The following is a 17,891-nucleotide window of genomic DNA, read 5'->3' as shown; positions in this document are numbered from 1 at the left end:
CATACACTTAGTGTGGAAACTTTAAAGAAAGTAGAGGAGATGAGACATCTGGTAGTGGTGGTGGACAAAGACCTGAAATTTAGGGGCCACATTGAACAAGTCGTGAAGATGCCACATTGGATGATTCTGAAGTCCCTGGCATGCAGAAATAAAGAGGTTATGATGCCACTGTATAAGGTCTTGATGAGGCCATACATGTATTATTGTGCATAGAATTCACCAGGTTTTCACGAGGATATGTTGGAAAGTGTCTGGAGAAGATTCACAAAAGTGGTCAGTGGTCTTTGGAATACGAGGACATATTGAGAGAATGTTAATTGCAGAGCCTCATAATAGGAGTAAGGGAAGGGATATATGATTGAGGCATATTAGCTAGTTAGGGGTTGTTATCAGTTTGACATGGAAGAGATATTTAATAGAATGGGAGATTGAGTAGAACAAGAGGCCACTGCTGGAAACTGTAAAAGGAGAATGTGAGCAGAGAAGTGAAGAGAAGGTTGTGTGCATGGAGAGTGGTTAGTGAGTGGAATGTATTGCCTGAGCATTGTGTGCAATAGTGTGTATCTCCCATGATCAGTCTCTGACTCCATGGAGGTCAGATGTTAATAATAATAATCACAGTGGTCAGGATGCTTTTCAGAATTGGGAGAAAGTTAGAGGCAGCAGAGGAATTAAACAAAATATGGCAAAGAAATTTAAGCCACAGAAGGTGAAATAAGGTGAGATTCTACGTTAGTCATCCTTTGGAAAGGAATATCAGAATGTATAAAAGAACAAAAACCTCCTTTATGGCAGAAGGAGGAATGCAATTTGGACAGTAAAGCTGAACTGGCAATTTAGTAAAAATTTAGGTTCAGTTAGAAACAGAACATCAGGTTTGGATGACTGAAGATGATGATACATGTCATTTAAGTTATTTTTGAAACCACTGATACTGGTAAAGTGAATATGAAAGATTTTTTGAGTTAAAATGTTTTTTTTTTTCCTTTTAATTTTGGAAGGAGGTTTATATATAATTTATATATATATATATATATATATATAATACTTATATATTATATATAATACAGGGTGTTTCAAAAAGAATGTCCTGATTTGAAAATTGTATATCTCTGCAACCATGAACCACAAATGAATGCGACTTGTACCATGTGAACGGCCTTGGCCCAGAGTTTGATATGAGTGAGTGAAACTGTAGGCCTTACTTCATATTTGATAATTTATTTTGTAACTGTACTACATTTTCATTATTAAATATAATTATTTGAAATCAGGTCATTCTTTTTAAAACACCCTGTATATAAGTATATATTATATATATACTTATATATACTCCACATATCATTACACAGCCTCCTTCCAGTCATGACCTAGCAGTGTAGTTGGCAGATTATGTTCCAGTTGATCAAGAAGCCTCCTAAAAGACATGCTGCCTCTGGCTTGGTCCTATACACTAAGTGGTGACTAGCCTAAGGAATTGCTTTTCTGGTGTACTCACAAAGATATGAGAAGGTACTGGATCCCCGTAGTATGTTTGGTATGCCTCCAATGGGTATCATTCACACTGCATATCAAAGGTTGGGGTGGTGGAGTGAAACTGGAACCCTTGCTCTAGGAACTAAACATGGTAGCAACACTTTAGGTCCCCAATAAGCAAGGTATTTATTATTATTATTATTATGTCACACTCCAGGGAGTCCAAAGACTCGTCGAGGGAGGGTACCTACTCTCTGTCTCCACCACTCAATCCACCAGCTACAAACAACCACAACTATCATCATCTTCACCAACGCCCACTACCACTACTAGTATTTTCAGAGACAATCACAAACATCTATGCCCATGGTGGGATTCGAACCCACAGCCTTTTGGCTGGAGAGTGGATACTCTAACCACTCAACCAGCCAGGCCAGCTAAATAAAATGATATTATTATGTGTCACTTCCAGGGAGTCCAAGGACTCATCAAAGGCCAGCACCTACTCTACAGCTCTCTGTCTCCACCACTCAAATCCATCTAACTACAACTACGCCATCTACCGCCCACCACCACTACTAGTATTTTCACAGACAATCGCAAACATCCATGCCTATTTCACCAGGTGATGAAAGTCATCTACCACCTAGGACTAATTGGTATTTACTCCGACTAGACAGGTATACTTTGCACTGGAAATACTCTCTGTCGCTAGAGTCCCTTCAGTAGCCACACTATGAAAAGGCAGGGTTGACTTGACCAGGAGAGTCTGTATATTGCATATCACTAGCCCATAGTGGCCCAAATGGTATTCTCAGGTATTTGAGATGTTGATTAAGGACAAAGTTTAGAAATGGATGGATGTAAATAGCATACTATGAGAGGAATTATGGTTTTGTAAGAGTCATTTCTTAGTAATTTACTCACTTTTTATAATAAAGTGGCAGCTGGGTTGGATATAGGGAATGGCTACACAATGATACTGCTGGACTTTGCAAAGATGTTTGACAAGATATCACATGAAATTTTTTAAAATAAATTGGAACAAATGAGTTTGGATATGAAGCTAGTGATATGGATAGGAGGATGGCTGATGGTTAGATATCAGAGAGTTTATGGAGGGACAGAGCCTAGCAAAAGGCTTGTGACTAGTGGACTACAGGTATCTGTACTTAGGCTACTGCTTTTTAATTTGTACATTAATGATATAAGAAATGATCCGAGGATAAATATTTGCTGATGACCTAAAGTTGGATAAAGTGATAGTTAATAAAAACGATGTAAAGATCTTGCAGGATCATTTAAATACACTGACAAGTGCACGCAAGGGAAAATGGCTGTCAGTTTAAAGTGGCAAAGTGTAAAGTTATGCACTTTGGGATGAAGAAACTGCCAGATTGTACTATGTTGATGGAAGTGAACAGCAGGAAATTAATGAGGTCAAGGATTTGAGATGCTAATTGTGAGTGTGAGTTACAGATTATATAGATTTACCTGGTTTTTGAAGAACACACTGACAAGCAAAGATAAGGAAATTATTTTTGTTTCTGATATTGTTTGAATTATGGTTAGTGCTGGGTGAAATGTTAATAGGTATTCACACAATGAGTCTATGCATTCCATGGAAGTATCCATATAATAATCACAATTATGTGAGACTTTTTACAACTATCATTATTTTCTAAGAATCAGCTATCCTAATAGTCAGATCTATAACAGTAATGATGTGTCTCCCACTTTGAGCATCATTAATTAGCATTTTTATTCTACCTTTAATACTTCCAATTCTTCTGGTTCATTCATAATATCCTTAATGTCTATTTTCTAAGCTTTATATAAATATTATACTAAATCTTTGTTTTAAAATGTTCACACAATCAAACAATCAAGAATGACTTTTGCACTGCTAAAATGAAATATTAAAAGACAAGTCGAAATATGAAAAGAAACAACAAAATTACATGATAACTACAGTATTTTCGGTATGAAATACCTGTACTTTCATTAAAGTTTATTACTGTGGTAATCATGTAATTTTGTTGTTTTATAGTTATGCCACAGGTACCTTTAAAGATTAGAAAAAGACATGTTGATCTATGCACGTTATCAGTATCAGCCAGCAGTCGAGTATAGCTGAACACACAGTAGTATTGCTGGTAGCAAAGCTGGCATATTCAAATACCACATACATATCGCACCAATGTTTAACTTTGTCTTTGGTGAATTTGGGATTTCTATTCCTCTTAATAGGCTAATTTTCATCTGAATAACTCTTTACTATGCATAAATCTGAAAACACCCTACACTAGAATGTGTAGGGTGGTCAAATTCTGCTGATCAAATACTCTCTCTCTCTCACACACACACTAGCTTCTTCATTGCAAAGATACTCTATTTATATTCTACAGACTTAGATTACGTACAGATGTTCTCATTCTAGTGAATTGACATTCAGAGTACCTGTTGGCTTTTCTCAATACCTGAAGAGCAACCATCATTATTTACTAAAAATTATGGCCTACAGTTATTCAAAACAAATGTCAAAACGTTATTTTGGAATTATAAACATCAAGGTTACCAAGAAAAATTAGTTGCCATTGATGTGGAAAATTGACTCTCCCAGATTAGTCTTTGATTCCATGAAGTCTTGGGTAATAATAATAATAAATATAACTATAAAGATTCTGCAAACATCTTTTATTAAGCCAAAACTATTTAGCCCCAACTAACTTTTTGAGGACTGATATTGACAGCTAAACTATCAATGATAAATATTTAAATATTTATCATTTTAAATATTTAAAATATTTAAATTCATAAAAAGACAAAAATGAAACCCAAACTATCCACACAATCTGTCATATCTCTCCTTGAACCCATTATCAGACAGATCGCTGACAACTACTCTGCCAACCCATTCCATTCATTCACCACTCTCTCCAAGCAAAAAACCCTACTAACCACACTTTTACTCAACTTCCAGGGGTGACCTCTTGTTCTGCCCACTCTGGGCAAGTGCTGAAACATTTCCCCTGCATCATCCTATAAAAACTTTTAAGTAACTTAAATGTTTCTATTATATCCTATCCTGTTTGCCTATCAACCAACTTCTGCAGCTCACATATCCTCAATTTATCATCATAAGGAACATTCTACAGCCCACTAATCATCCTGGTTCCTCTCCATTACTTCCTCATTACCATGAAACCCAGGAAACCAGGACCACAGTAATATCTCTACTTGTTAGTATGCTCTTCAGTAGCTGAGTAATCTTGAGCTACCTTAGTAATATGTCCTCTAAACTTCAACTCTCTGTCTACCACCACCCCTAAATCCGTAACTTCATCTATTTCCTGGAGTATATTTTCCATCAATATGGTACACAGCTTGTAATACAAAAATGCATAACTTTACATTATTCACATCAAACTGATACCCATTATCTTTTGCCCATACTAACAGCTAAAATCATCCTGCAAGCTCCCCACATCACCTTGATTAACTATTATGTATAACTAGTATATATATATAACTACCTAAGTTTGCATCATCAGCAACCAACTGAATATTTCCTTTCAGGTTATTTCCTATTTGCAAGGAAATTGTTTTGCCCTCTTTCTACTCCCTTAAAACTCTACTAGAGCTGAGACTTAAATTAAAGCCTAGTCAGAGGCACTGCCAGTTCCCGTGTACATTCCCACAGAATGTGAGCTGATATTACACCTAATCCAACAGCTGTATTTACATTGAGATCCTTCAATATCTTAAGAACCTCCAATTAATCTACCTCTGTTCCCACATAAGTCTCTATCACATATGCCACAACATGATATTTGTGTGATATGATACTTGTATGATATACCCTTGTCAAGTGGTCACTCAGTAACTCAATTATTTTTTATGCTTCTGTCTCCTTGTGACCATCATCACTCATTACAGTTAATCTTCCAGAGTCATCCTCTTACTTGCCACGTAACAAAAGAGAATTGTTTGGGCTGCTCAGCTAGATTCTTCTCGTAATCTGATTTTGCCTTCCTTGCCGTGCTAGTCACTTTTCTTGCCTGACCCTTGTGCTATTTGTGAGTTTGCTGGTCACCGTTCTACTTATATACCCTCCATAGCATTTTGTTTTTCTGCAGCTCATGTTTAATGATATTACTCATCCATTTAACTCCTACTTGATTAATCCTCCTTACTTAGGTATACAATTTAATATTGCTTCCTCTAGATGCCCCTTAACTATCTTTCATGCCAAGATAGCTAAGATGATAGTCAAGGGTAACAATTAATATTCCCTTTAATTTTTGCTGATCCATGTGTGCATGAAAAACATTTTATGCATTTCAACTAGTCTCAGATGCAATGTATGCAGTTGCCCATGCTCACAATAGAGAAAGTCACCAGCCAGAAATTCTTAATTTGATACACCTAAAATTGGTGAGAAATCTTTGTTAAAATATCATGTAGGTTGTTTGCTAATTATTTCTATAAGAGCAACCTTACTTTTTTAGCTATTTAAGTAAAGCTTCTAATGTAATATTTCTCTTATTAATGTTTGCCCTCTTTTCTAGCTCTATGCTATAAAATTGCAAGCAGCAACAAAAACCATCACCATTCACACGACCTGAAGTGATTTATACTATCTAGAACAACCTTTCTCAATCTTTTTACCTTGGAGGAATCTTTGAAATAATTCTTAGGTCTTGGGAACCCTTGCATAAAAATTATTATATCTTCATGTTTAGTTATTTAAAAAAATATAGGATATATTATATTATTTATACAATGTTTATCTTTTTTTTTCAATCACAATCACTCACAGAACCTCCATCAACATCTCACAGAACACTAGGGTTCCACAGAACCCTGGTCTAGACAGTAGACAATCTGAACAAATATGCCTCTGAAACTTTCTGACATTTCAGTTTGCCTAGATGGCTCAGGCTAAAGGCAATTAATTAGAATGTATTAAGTTGGAATGAATTAGAGTAATACTGTAGTGGTAACATTGGAAAAATTACCAAACAAAATAAGTGACAAGTAAAATTTATCATCTAATTCATTCTTATAGTACTTTAAAAAGTTACTGATATAAATTAGAAATTCTGAAAGCAAAAATTTTGTGTGCATAGTAACTAGACATGTTTTTAACTGGTGCATGCATATGTGCCCGCTTAGAAGAAGCATTGCTATCAATGATTTTTTTTACAAACATCCAATGAGGAGAGTACAGCAGATAATTGTTGCTATTCGTAGTCATTAACTCTAACTATATTGAAAGAGTGTGAATTTTATAGTAAATTTTCTTGAATTGTGATTTAAGACTTTCCAGGAGAAATAAACTGTACTTGTCCATTGTCAGATATATGTAACTCAGAAACCAGCTGAAGGAAGGCTTACAAAAAAAGTTTTGATTAAAATCAAACTTACAATGGTCTTTCTCTGGGTGGCCTAGTGCTATGAATACATGCAACCATTTCCATTGGGCTACATAGGCCTATTAATAGAATTAACAATAATCAATATTAATAAGCTCACATATTAAGCTCATGAAACTTTAAAACCCTTAAAACCGAATAATACAGTGTGTAGTGGCAAAATGTTTTCTGAAAAGTTCAGCAGTCTGGACTGATAACATTTTTCATAAATTTTACAATGCTAAGATAAGATAAACATATAAGTTTATTTTATTAGTACATGTAAATAACAATTCCTTACTTATACCTAAATTTAAATATGTACTTACAGGATGGGCATATGTAGTCAGTAAAACTGCATAAGTTCCAATATGATTACACTGACAAAGAGAAAAGTTCCCAGTTTGTACTGGCTGACAGTCTTCAACTGAAAACTGGATACTGCTGTTAATATATACATATATAAAAAATAATAAATTGTTTTAAACTAAAAGATAAAAAAACATAAAATAAGATGAAATATTAACATAATTAAAACCTGAGATATGTAAGCAGAAAAAGAATGGGTATTTTTAAAGGCATGAAATACATCAACATCATTAATAGTTCTAAGAGGTCCTTAAATGTCCATGACCTTCCAAGTATATGACTGGATTTCATAACCATAATTCTAGGATAAGGTGGCTAGCTATAGGTCTATAAGTAAACTTTGTATGTAAATTGTGTGTGTTCTCCTGGCCAGGTAAACTGGCCAAGGAAGCAAAAACACAATGAAAAACTCAAATTTTTCTTCCTTCAGATTAAAACCTGCTAACGTATAAGTTTAATTGTTATCATCATGGATATCATAAACATTCAACAAATGGGCATGAAGAGCTTAAGAAAATAAAATATCTGGATAAGCTTCTATTCATAATACTGATTTCATCATAAGCTTTTGCATAAAATTAGTTATGAGTGACAATAGTAAAAATTCTCTTCAAATCAGATGCACATCTCAGTGTGGTGGAGAGCCCAACAGAGTGCAAAGCTGGCTATGTTGTCACAAGAATTGCAAGTTCCACCTGGTAGACAGAGTGATCCCTAAGGCCAATGTGCACTGTGAAGAAGGCAAAGGAAAACAATTTCTGTATATATTTTGCAAGAAAATCTGAATGCAGGCATTAAGTTACTGAGATATGCTACGAGTGTGCATGTTACCTAAATTGGAAGGCATCAAATTGCTTACTGGAAGCTTGCAAAGAAATTAACAAGAATGAGTTAAATTAAGAGTTGATTTTAATTCCTATGAATTTACTGATTACCTAAAATAATAATATTATTATTACTATTATTATTATCACCTGATTTCCATGGAGTCAGAGACACATCATGGGAGGTACACACTATTGTACACAATGCTCATCCAACCATGCAAAAACTGAGTCAATGTGTCTACACTCACAACACACTCAGGTAATGCATTCTACTCACCAACCACTCTTCATGGAAAGAACCTGCTCCTCACTCCTCTGCTCATATTCTCCTTATACAGTTTCCAGCAATGGCCTCTTGTTCTACCTGTCCCCCCTCTCCCATTCTATAAAAAAATCTTTTCCATGTCAACCTGATAACAACCCCTATCTACCTTATATGTTCTCAATCATATCCTCCCTCTTGCCTATTTACATTACATTCTCTCAATCTGTCCTCGTTCTCCACATTCCAAAGACCACTGACCACCTTTGAGAATCTTCTCTGAATCCATTCCAACATATCCTTGTCACCATGAAAACAAGGCGACCAAATCTGTGCACAATAATCCATATGGGGGTCTGATTAAGGTCTTATACAATGACATCATAACCTCTCTATTTCTGCATGTCAGAGTCCCCCACATCATTACAATTATCTCATGTTACATCTTCATAACTTGTGCGATGTGGCACCTGAATTTCAGGTCCTAATCCACCATCACTCCTAGATCTCTAATCTCCATGTCCTTTAAAGTTTCCCCACCAAGTGTATATTTTGCTTCCCATCATTACTTACCAAATCTTAAAATCTTACACATTGCAACATTAAATCGATAGTTCCACTTACTTACCCATTCATGCAATCTATTCAAGTCCTACCATAAGGCAATAACATTAGTTTCACTCTACATTGCTCTCCACAATCTTGATTCATCTGCAAACAGCAGCATATAACTAGGTAAACATGTCCGAATATCATTAACATACAAATTGAACAACAATGGTGCCAAAAGTGACCATAGTAACCTTCCTCTTATGGGATACTGCACTCCCATATACAACTTTCTAATACCTATTCGACAACCAGTCACTGATCCAACTCAGAAGTCTGTTATCGAATCCGATCTGTTTCAATTTATTTAACAGTTTGTTGTGTGGCAGACTATCGAAAGCTTTTGTATAATCCAAGTACACCACAGTATATGAATCTATAACACGGTTTTAGATTCATATACTGTGGTGTACTTGGATTATACAAATGGTTGGTTTTATCACCTTGTTATAATACTATAACAAGGTGATAAAATCAAGGTATTTATCACCTTGTTATAGTACATAAGTTAGTAAAACATGATCTCCCTTTAAAACCCATGCTGATAACCACAGAGAACACTGCTGTTATCAACCCATTTCTATATCCTACTTCTCACCAATCTGTCCAGTACCCACAACTCCAGATATACAGATTGGCCTATAATTTGAAGCTATAGCCTTATCACCACCTTTATGCAGTGGAATTTTTACCCTCCTTCCACTCCCTTGGAACCTGTGCTGTTGTAAGATGCTTATTAAGTAGGCATGCCAAATCCCTGGAGCATCCCTTTAAGATGCATGGTGATGTGTCATCAAATCCTATCGCCTTATTGACATCAAGTTTATTTATTTCCTCAAATTGCCGGCCTGGTTGGCTGAGTGGTTAGCGTATCTGCTCTCCAGCCAAAAGACTGCAGGTTCGAATCTTGCCGTGAGCATGTATGTTTGTAATTGTCTATGAAATTACTAGTGGTGATGGGCGGTAGATGGTATTGGTGTAGTTTTAGTTCGTTGTAGTTGGTGGAGAGAGAGTTGTAGAGTAGGTGCCCTCCCTCAATGAGTCTATGGACTCCCTGGAGGTGTCATGTAATAATAATAATAATAATAATAAATACCTCCTGCTCACTCCCAATTAAGCCATCCTCTCCTATGTCCTCTAGACTTAAGTTCCTCATGATTCCACCCTGATCAGGATGAAACACTCTTATAAATTGATCACTGAATACTTCAGCAATGTCTTCTGCAGTAGTTACCATTCTACCATTTTCATCCATTAGCATCATCATACCATGATAATTATTCCTTCTACTTGCCACATATCTAAAATGAAGACCCAACACGGAACTCATACCATAAGGACTTTTAGGAGAAATGATAGCTTCCTTCTTCATCCTCATTTACTATATGTAGTGCCTGTGTGCACGTGTCTTTATTGTAAATTCCTTGAAAATGGCAATGTGACATTGCCGAAATATTGGAAATATATATTAAAGTTTAATTTAATTTATATTCTATTGTACATTGTGAATTCCTTAAGTCAATTAATTATTATGTATAACCAGCGTATAAGCCTTTCTATGAGAATTACTATCATCCACGGTAAAATACGGTAAAATGAAGCTGAAATTATCAAGACAACTGAATCGTCTGACCTTCCTAAAACACTGCCGGGATAATCAGGTAATCCCAAATTGTGTGAAATTCAAGTCATTTCTTTTCACAAAAGGCTCTCCGAATTTATAACCATGCCAGCTACGCTCTGCAACCAGAAAAAATTGCTGCCACACGAGTTCTCCTAGCTGGCATCAACAAAGCTAATCAGGCGCTTGAAGAAGAGCTTTCCAATAAATTAACCACGAGCTTTAGTCTATTTTATATGACGTCTCGTGCACTGCGGCAGATAAAGAATTTGAAAAAATACGGGATCGACATATTAGCAAATTTGAGAAATTAAAAAAGAGCTCGACCTCCGAACCAAAACTTCCAACCAGCATTGTAGTCAACCTTTCTTCAGTTACGTTGAAGCCTGCAGCACTCATCGCACTATCACGTGGCCACAACTTCACCATTGCTCCCAGGAAAATACCGGCTGAGGATATAATGATCCAGATTGAATGCGAGATCCGCCACCTTCCATACCACAATGTCAACAATATCAGACTGGATGTAGCTTGTGTTCTCACCAAAGCAAGACCACCAAAAACCAACATATCCAATAGTGAATATAAAGCTCTGCAGGAATTGAAGAAAAAAAGAAATAGTAATCACCAGAGCGGATAAGGGGAATGCCACTGTAGTACTCAACCAAACGGACCACAGAGGTAAGCTTAATGCTCTATTATTAGATCGTGCTACTTACCTCCCCATTGAATACAATTCCACCAACTCACAAATTAGAAAACTCCATAGGCTCCTTAAGAGAGTCTTGGCCTGTGGACGTTACTGACAAATTAAAACCATTTACCTCTATACCCCCCCCCCCCCCCCGCCATATATATGGACTCCCAAAAATACATAAAGAATGTGCCCTTATGTCTCATAGTGGATGGCATTGATTCCTCCACATACAAATTAGCTAAACATTTGACCAAAGCACTCACACACTATACTGGAAACACACCATCACACATAAAAAACTCAGCCTACTTCAAAGCCAGCATAGAAAACCTTACATTCCAACATACTGAAATAATAGTCAGTTTTGACTTCTCCTCCTTATTCACAAATGTCCCACTCAAAGAAACATTAGAGCTAATCCAAGCTAAATTTTCTCCCGATATCTCAGCCCTATTTCAGTTCACAATAAACTCAGGCTATTTCATTTGGCAAGGAAAATTCTACAAACAAATAGAGGGGACAGCCATGGGTTCACCACTCTCCTCACACTTGGCCAACTTCTTTATGGAGTCTTTTGAAGAGAAAGCCTTAAACTCTGCCCCACAAAAACCAATCATATGGCTTTGCTACATTGATGATGTGTTCACTATTTGGCCACATGGCTCTGACACACTCCTCTCCTTCTTAACACACTTAAACAACCAACACCCCAGAATAAAGTTCACCCTGGAGAAAGAAGAAAACAACAGCCTCCCTTTCCTAGACACACTAATCACCTGCCAGCCTGATGGTACCTTGGTTTTCTCAGTTTATAGAAAACCCACCCGTACAAGCAGATACATTCACCAACAATTCCCCCCCCCCCCCCCAGCCTCACAACAATATGGAGTTATTAAGAACCTATACAACAGGGCTAAACTAATATGTTCAAATGACAATGCCCTAACCACTGAACTAAATCACATCCTCAACACTTTCTCAGGCAATGGCTACCCCCCCCCCTTCCTAAAAAAAAATTCCAAAAAATATTGAAACCAGTAAACCACAACCCTCCCCCCCCTTCACAACAAGGATTACACTAAATCCATCACCATTCCCTACATCTGACGCACCTTGGAAAAAATTACCAACATCTTAAGATAACATGACTTGACCTCTTGTTACAGACCATATAGAAAATTGGCATCCCTTATCCGCTCCACTAAAGACCAACAACTTCCCCTAGACCTATCTGATGTATACTAGGTCCCTTACAGCTGTAAGCTGTCCTACTTTGGCCAAAGAGGCAGGACAGTGAATATCAGAATTTCAGAACACAAGGACTACATCCGTTTTCACCAGTATAACCACTCTGGTCTTGCAGACCATGCTCTGGATACATGCCATAGAATATGGTGGAAGAAAGCCACAATAATACACCGTAGCAAGTTTTAGTTTGAAAGCTCTTTCATGGAATCAGCCTCAGCCCTAAGAAACATGCCAAACCTCAACAAATTTGGTTGCATGTGACTGCCCCAAATTTGGGAGACATACATCATGAGACCTTCAGCCCAACAGCCAAGAATACCTATATAGCCCACTAAGGGGCACCATCAGGAGGTTTAGGAGAAACGGTAGCTTCCTGCTTCGTCCTTATTTACTGTACGCAGTGCCTGCGTGCACGTGTCTTTATTGTAAGTTCCTTGAAAATGGCAACGTGACGTTGTCGAAATATTGGAAATATATATTAAAGTTTAATTTAATTTATATTCTATTGTACGTTGTGAATTCCTTAAGTCAATTAATAATTATGTATAACCAGTGTATAAGCCTTTCTATGAGAATTAAGGGAATGTTCCAGGGAATTGGCCGTAGCATTTGCATGCCTGTTTATTAAGAGTCTTACAACAGCACAGGTTCCAAGGGAGTGGAATGGGGGTAAAAATGTTCCACCATATGAAGGTCGTGATAAGGCTATAACTTCAAATTATGGGCCAATCTGTATATTTGGAGTTGTGGTGAAGGTACTGGATAGATTTGTAAGAAGCAGGATACAGAATAGATAACAGCAGTATTCTCTATGGTTATCCATATGAGGCTTTGATCAGGCCTAATATGGATTATTGTGCACAGATTTGGTTGCTGGATTTTTCACATGGTGACGAGAATATGTTAAAAATGGTCAAGAGAATATTCACAAAGGTGGTCAGTGTTCTTTGGAATGTGGAGTATGAGGACAGATTGAGAGAATGTAAGTTGCAAGGTCTCATGAATAGGAGGAAGATGGGGATATGATTGAGACATATAAGCTTGTTATTAGGTGGACATGGAAAAGATATTTCATAGAATGAGAGATAGGGTCAGAACAAGATTCCAAGTGTGCAGCAGTTTTTTTTGCATAGAGAGTGATTCGTGAGTGGGCTCACTTTAGTGAGTGCGGGCATGGCAAACCTGAAGTACCAGATGCTGCACCATGCCTTACTTCATGTAATATACATCTGTTATATTATTCTGTAGACTGGTCCCTTCCCTTCTTTCTTTGCTTTTTTCTCCTCTCCTTGCTCCTTCCCCCTGATGCTATTAGAGTATTCGAGGGCTAGGGGTGAATCTTTCCTATCTTGCTAAGTCATTTTGTCTTATGCAGCCACTGAAGGAGGCAAGCTAGCCTCAATAGGTGCCGGTCCCACCCCCGGATAAATGGCAAGGGTTGATGTCAGGAAGGGCATCCAGTCGTAAAACTTCACTGCCAGCTCTAGCTCTGATATGAGTCAAAGAGAAAATGATATAAGGGCTAGGGCATACCCCTTAAGTGATGCGCAGCCACATCGCCCTACAGCTGCGAGAAGTGGACAAGGGCTACCGCATCAAGGGCAGGTGCAGTTAAAGAAGCAAGCCCAGCAGGTGGAGAGGATGTTGCGAGTGGGAACACTGAATGTTGGAAGCATGACTGGAAGGGGAAGAGAGGTGGCAGATATGATGAGGAAGAGGAAGTTGGACATTTTATGTATGCAGGAGACAAGGTGGAAGGGAGGGGGGAAAGGAACTGGGAGATGGATATAAATTGTTCTACTCTGAAGTGAATAATGAGGGAAGAAATGTAGGAATTGTGGTGTGTGGCAGAATGAAGGGCGAAGTACTGTAAGTGGGTAGAAGGAATGATAGGATCATGCAAATGAAATTGGGTCTTGGAGAAGAGCGGGTGGTCGTATTATGTGTATATGCCCCGCAAGTTGGCTGTACAGCAGAGGAGAAAGATGAGTTCTGGGACGTGTTAGATGAAGAAATGAGGGAACTGGAAGAAAATGAGATGGTGATTGTCAGAGGAGACTTGAACAGACACATAGGGAGACAGAATAGAGACTGTGAAAGGGTGCATGGTGGCCACAGAGTGGGAATGATGAACCAGGAAGGAGAGAGGGTTGTGGACTTTGCAGTAGCGTTTTATCTGGCAATTGTGAACTCGTTTTTCTACAAGAGGGAAGAACATTTGATAACATTTAGGAGTGGTAACAACAGTTCAGAAATTGACTACATTTTGACTAGAAGAAAACATCCTAAGGTTGTGACAAATTTTAAAGTAATTCCAACAGATCAAGTGGCACAGCAACACCGACTGCTGTGCGCAGACTTTAAAATAAGATCGAAGATAAGAACCTCTGGAAGCCATGGGATGAAGACAATTAAGTGATTTCGCTTAAAAGAAGAGAGTGTGAGGAATCGTTTTAGGGAGAGGGTGTTAGAGAGGATTTTGGATGGAATGGAAAGTGTACAAGATTGGTGGAAACATAATTCAAAAGTAATCCTGAGCTGTGCAATCAAGGTGCTTGGTAAGACATGTGGAAAGATTAGAGAGCAGAAGGAGGGTTGGTGGTGGAAAAATAATGTACAAGTGGCAGTGACAGCTAAGAGGAAGGCAAAGGAGAAGTGGGATGAGTCAAGAGTGGAAGAGGACAGAGAGAGAAAGCAAGAAGCCAAGAGATTTGTGGCACAGGCGAAGGCCATGGTATAATCAAGATCTGTATGATCAATTAGAAACAAAGGAAGGACAGAGAAAAATTTACCAACTAGCAAAATGTAGAAATAAAGCAGCAAAGGACATCTTACATGTGAGGCAGATCAAAGATGCTGAAGGAAGAGTATTATGGAGGGATGTGGACATAAGAAACAGATGGAGAATATACTTTGAGGGTCATTTGAATGAGGAAAATGCAAGTGCTCACAGAGAAGATGGGCAGCCTTCTGAGGGGATGGTGCAGAACATCAGTAGAGTGAAAGTGACAGAGGCCATGAAGAGGATGAGGAATGGAAAATCGGTGGGTCCCGACAGGATTCCAGTGGAGGCATGGAAGGCAGTGGGAGAAGAGGGAACTGACCTGCTGTGAGATCTGTTCATGAAAGTTTGCCAACAGGAAAATATACCTGAGGAATGAAGGGGGAGTACTCTTGTCCCCATCTACAAGTGTAAAGGGGATGCACAAGACTGTAAAAATTACAGAGGAATAAAGTTGATGTCCCACACAATGAAAATCCTAGAAAGGGTTCTTGATGGAAGATTGAAGAAGGAGGTGGAGATTGCAAAGGAAAGATACCATCTGTTGTTGATCTACCAGGCATGAAGCCTGGTAGATCAACAACAGATGGTATCTTTGGGTTACAGCAGATGATGGATAAGTTTTGAGAGAAACAATGGGAGTTACATCTGGCATTTATTGATCTAGAGAAAGCATACGATAGAGTGCCAAGGCAAGAAGTCTGGAGGTGTCTGAGGGAGAAGAAGGTTCCGGAGAAATATGTCAGGTTGGTGCGGAAATGTACAGAAATATGAAGACGAGTGTTTGGACCTCTCTGGGACAGACAGAAAGTTTCAAGTAACAGCTGCTGACCCTTGATGCAAGCCAGCTGTTTCAAGTAACAGCTGGCTTGCATCAAGGGTCAGCATTAAGTCCGTTTCTGTTTAATATTGTGATGGAGGTGGTGACGGAGGAGGTGAGAGAAGATGTGCCTTGGACAATGTTGTATGCAGATGACATCTTGCTGTGTGCAGATTCAAGAGAAGAAGTGGGAACTAAACTAGAAAGATGGAGAAAAGTACTGGAAGAGAGAGGTATGAGACTGAGCAGAAGTAAGACAGAATATATGTGTTGCACAGTGGGCGGTGGCCAGGAGACAGATCTGGAGCTGGAAGGAAATATCATCAGGAAGGTGAGGGACTTTAGATACTTAGGTTCAACAGTGGAAGAAGATGGAGGAGCTGAGAAGGAAGTGGGATGCAGGATACAAGCAGATTGGAGGAACTGGAGGGAGATGGCTGGAGTGTTATGCGATAAGAGGGTGCCGATCAATCTGAAAGGCAACATCTATAGGACAGTAGTGAGGCCAGCTATGACGTATGCTATGGAAACTGTGGCCTTGAGGAAAAATAACATCAGCAGGATGGAAGTAGCAGAGATGAGAATGCTTAGGTGGATGCACAGTGTGACCAGAAAGGATCATCATCTGAATGACTATGTGAGGGGAACAGTGAAAGTTATGAACTTAGGAGCGAAGATATAGGAGGCAAGGTTGAGATGGTTTGGTCATGTGATGAGGAGGGAGGACGAATATGTGTGAAGAAGGGTCATGCAGATGGATGTGCAAGGAAGGAGGAAGCGTGGGCGAATAAAGAAGAGATGGAGGGAGCTGGTAGAAGAGGACTTGAGGATGAAGAACTTGGATGTGGTGACAGTCCAAGACAGGAGGATGTGGAGGAGACTCATCATCAACAGTGACCCCACTTAAGTGGGAGAAGCTGCAGAAGAAGAAGAAGAAGTGATTTGTGAGTGGAATGCATTGCCTAAGTGTGTTGTGAATGTGGACCTAACACATTGAATCAGTTTAAGGCACGGTTGGATGAGCACTGTGTGCAACTTGTGTGCCTTCCACGATGAATCTCTGACTCCATAGAGGTCAGATGATAGTAATAATAATAATAATAAATAAAGTAAAAAAAATATAAAAAAAAACTAAAGACTGAATGGATCTGAAAAAAAGAAAAGGGTTTTCATTGAACAATTTGATGCAAGTAAATGCGGTGTCGGTGATAATCAGTGCAGAGACACTACTGTACACAGAGTCAATTAAGAATGATTATTTCAAGCTTTTTTTTTTTTATGATGATCTTTGAAAAAACATTGCTGCTGAGACTAATAGGTATCTTGAGTTTATCATGGAAAAATATGAAAGTAAAAGAGAAATCGAAAAAAAAGAAATGAGTAAACAATACATTTCAGGAACTATATTTGTTTTTTTTCTTAGATAATGTTCAAGGTACATTTAAAAAAAAAAAAAGAAAGATTGCTAGTCAATTCACCTTTTACTTTTTATTCCAGTTTTATTGTAAAACTATGAAAACTAGATAAATTCAGCTACTTGCTTCATTTTTGTGAAAACAATAATGCAGGTCTGGTTGGTCGAGTAGTTGGCATATCCGCTCTCCAGCCAAAAGGCTGTGGATTCGAATCTTGCTGAGGGCATGGATGTTTGTGATTGTCTGTGAAAATAATAGTGGTGGTAGCGGGCAGTAGATGGCATTAGTGCAGATGGGGTGGTTCGTTGTAGTTGGTGGATTGAGTGTTGGAGATAGAGAGTTGTAGAG

General features: G+C 38.3%; 1 protein-coding gene across 1 annotated transcript in view; it reads right to left on the bottom strand.

Annotated features, from left to right (window-relative positions):
• LOC150107569 (uncharacterized) overlaps positions 1-17,891 on the bottom strand; it is a 613,086-nt gene that overhangs the window by 240,695 nt on the left and 354,500 nt on the right. The window contains exon 18 of the mRNA XM_090392132.1: positions 7,223-7,337. Within this exon, the coding sequence (XP_090248258.1) occupies positions 7,223-7,337 (115 nt within the window). The remainder of the gene's footprint in view (positions 1-7,222; positions 7,338-17,891) is intronic.

This window comes from Typopeltis vanoorti, chromosome 4 (genome assembly GCF_054136105.1).
Source record: "Typopeltis vanoorti isolate ZY-2024b chromosome 4, IOZ_Tvanoo_1.0, whole genome shotgun sequence".
In the NCBI taxonomy this organism is placed as follows: domain Eukaryota; kingdom Metazoa; phylum Arthropoda; class Arachnida; order Uropygi; family Thelyphonidae; genus Typopeltis; species Typopeltis vanoorti.
The sequence above is the reverse complement of the archived record's forward strand: the minus strand, read 5'-3'. Positions and strand labels throughout refer to the sequence as shown.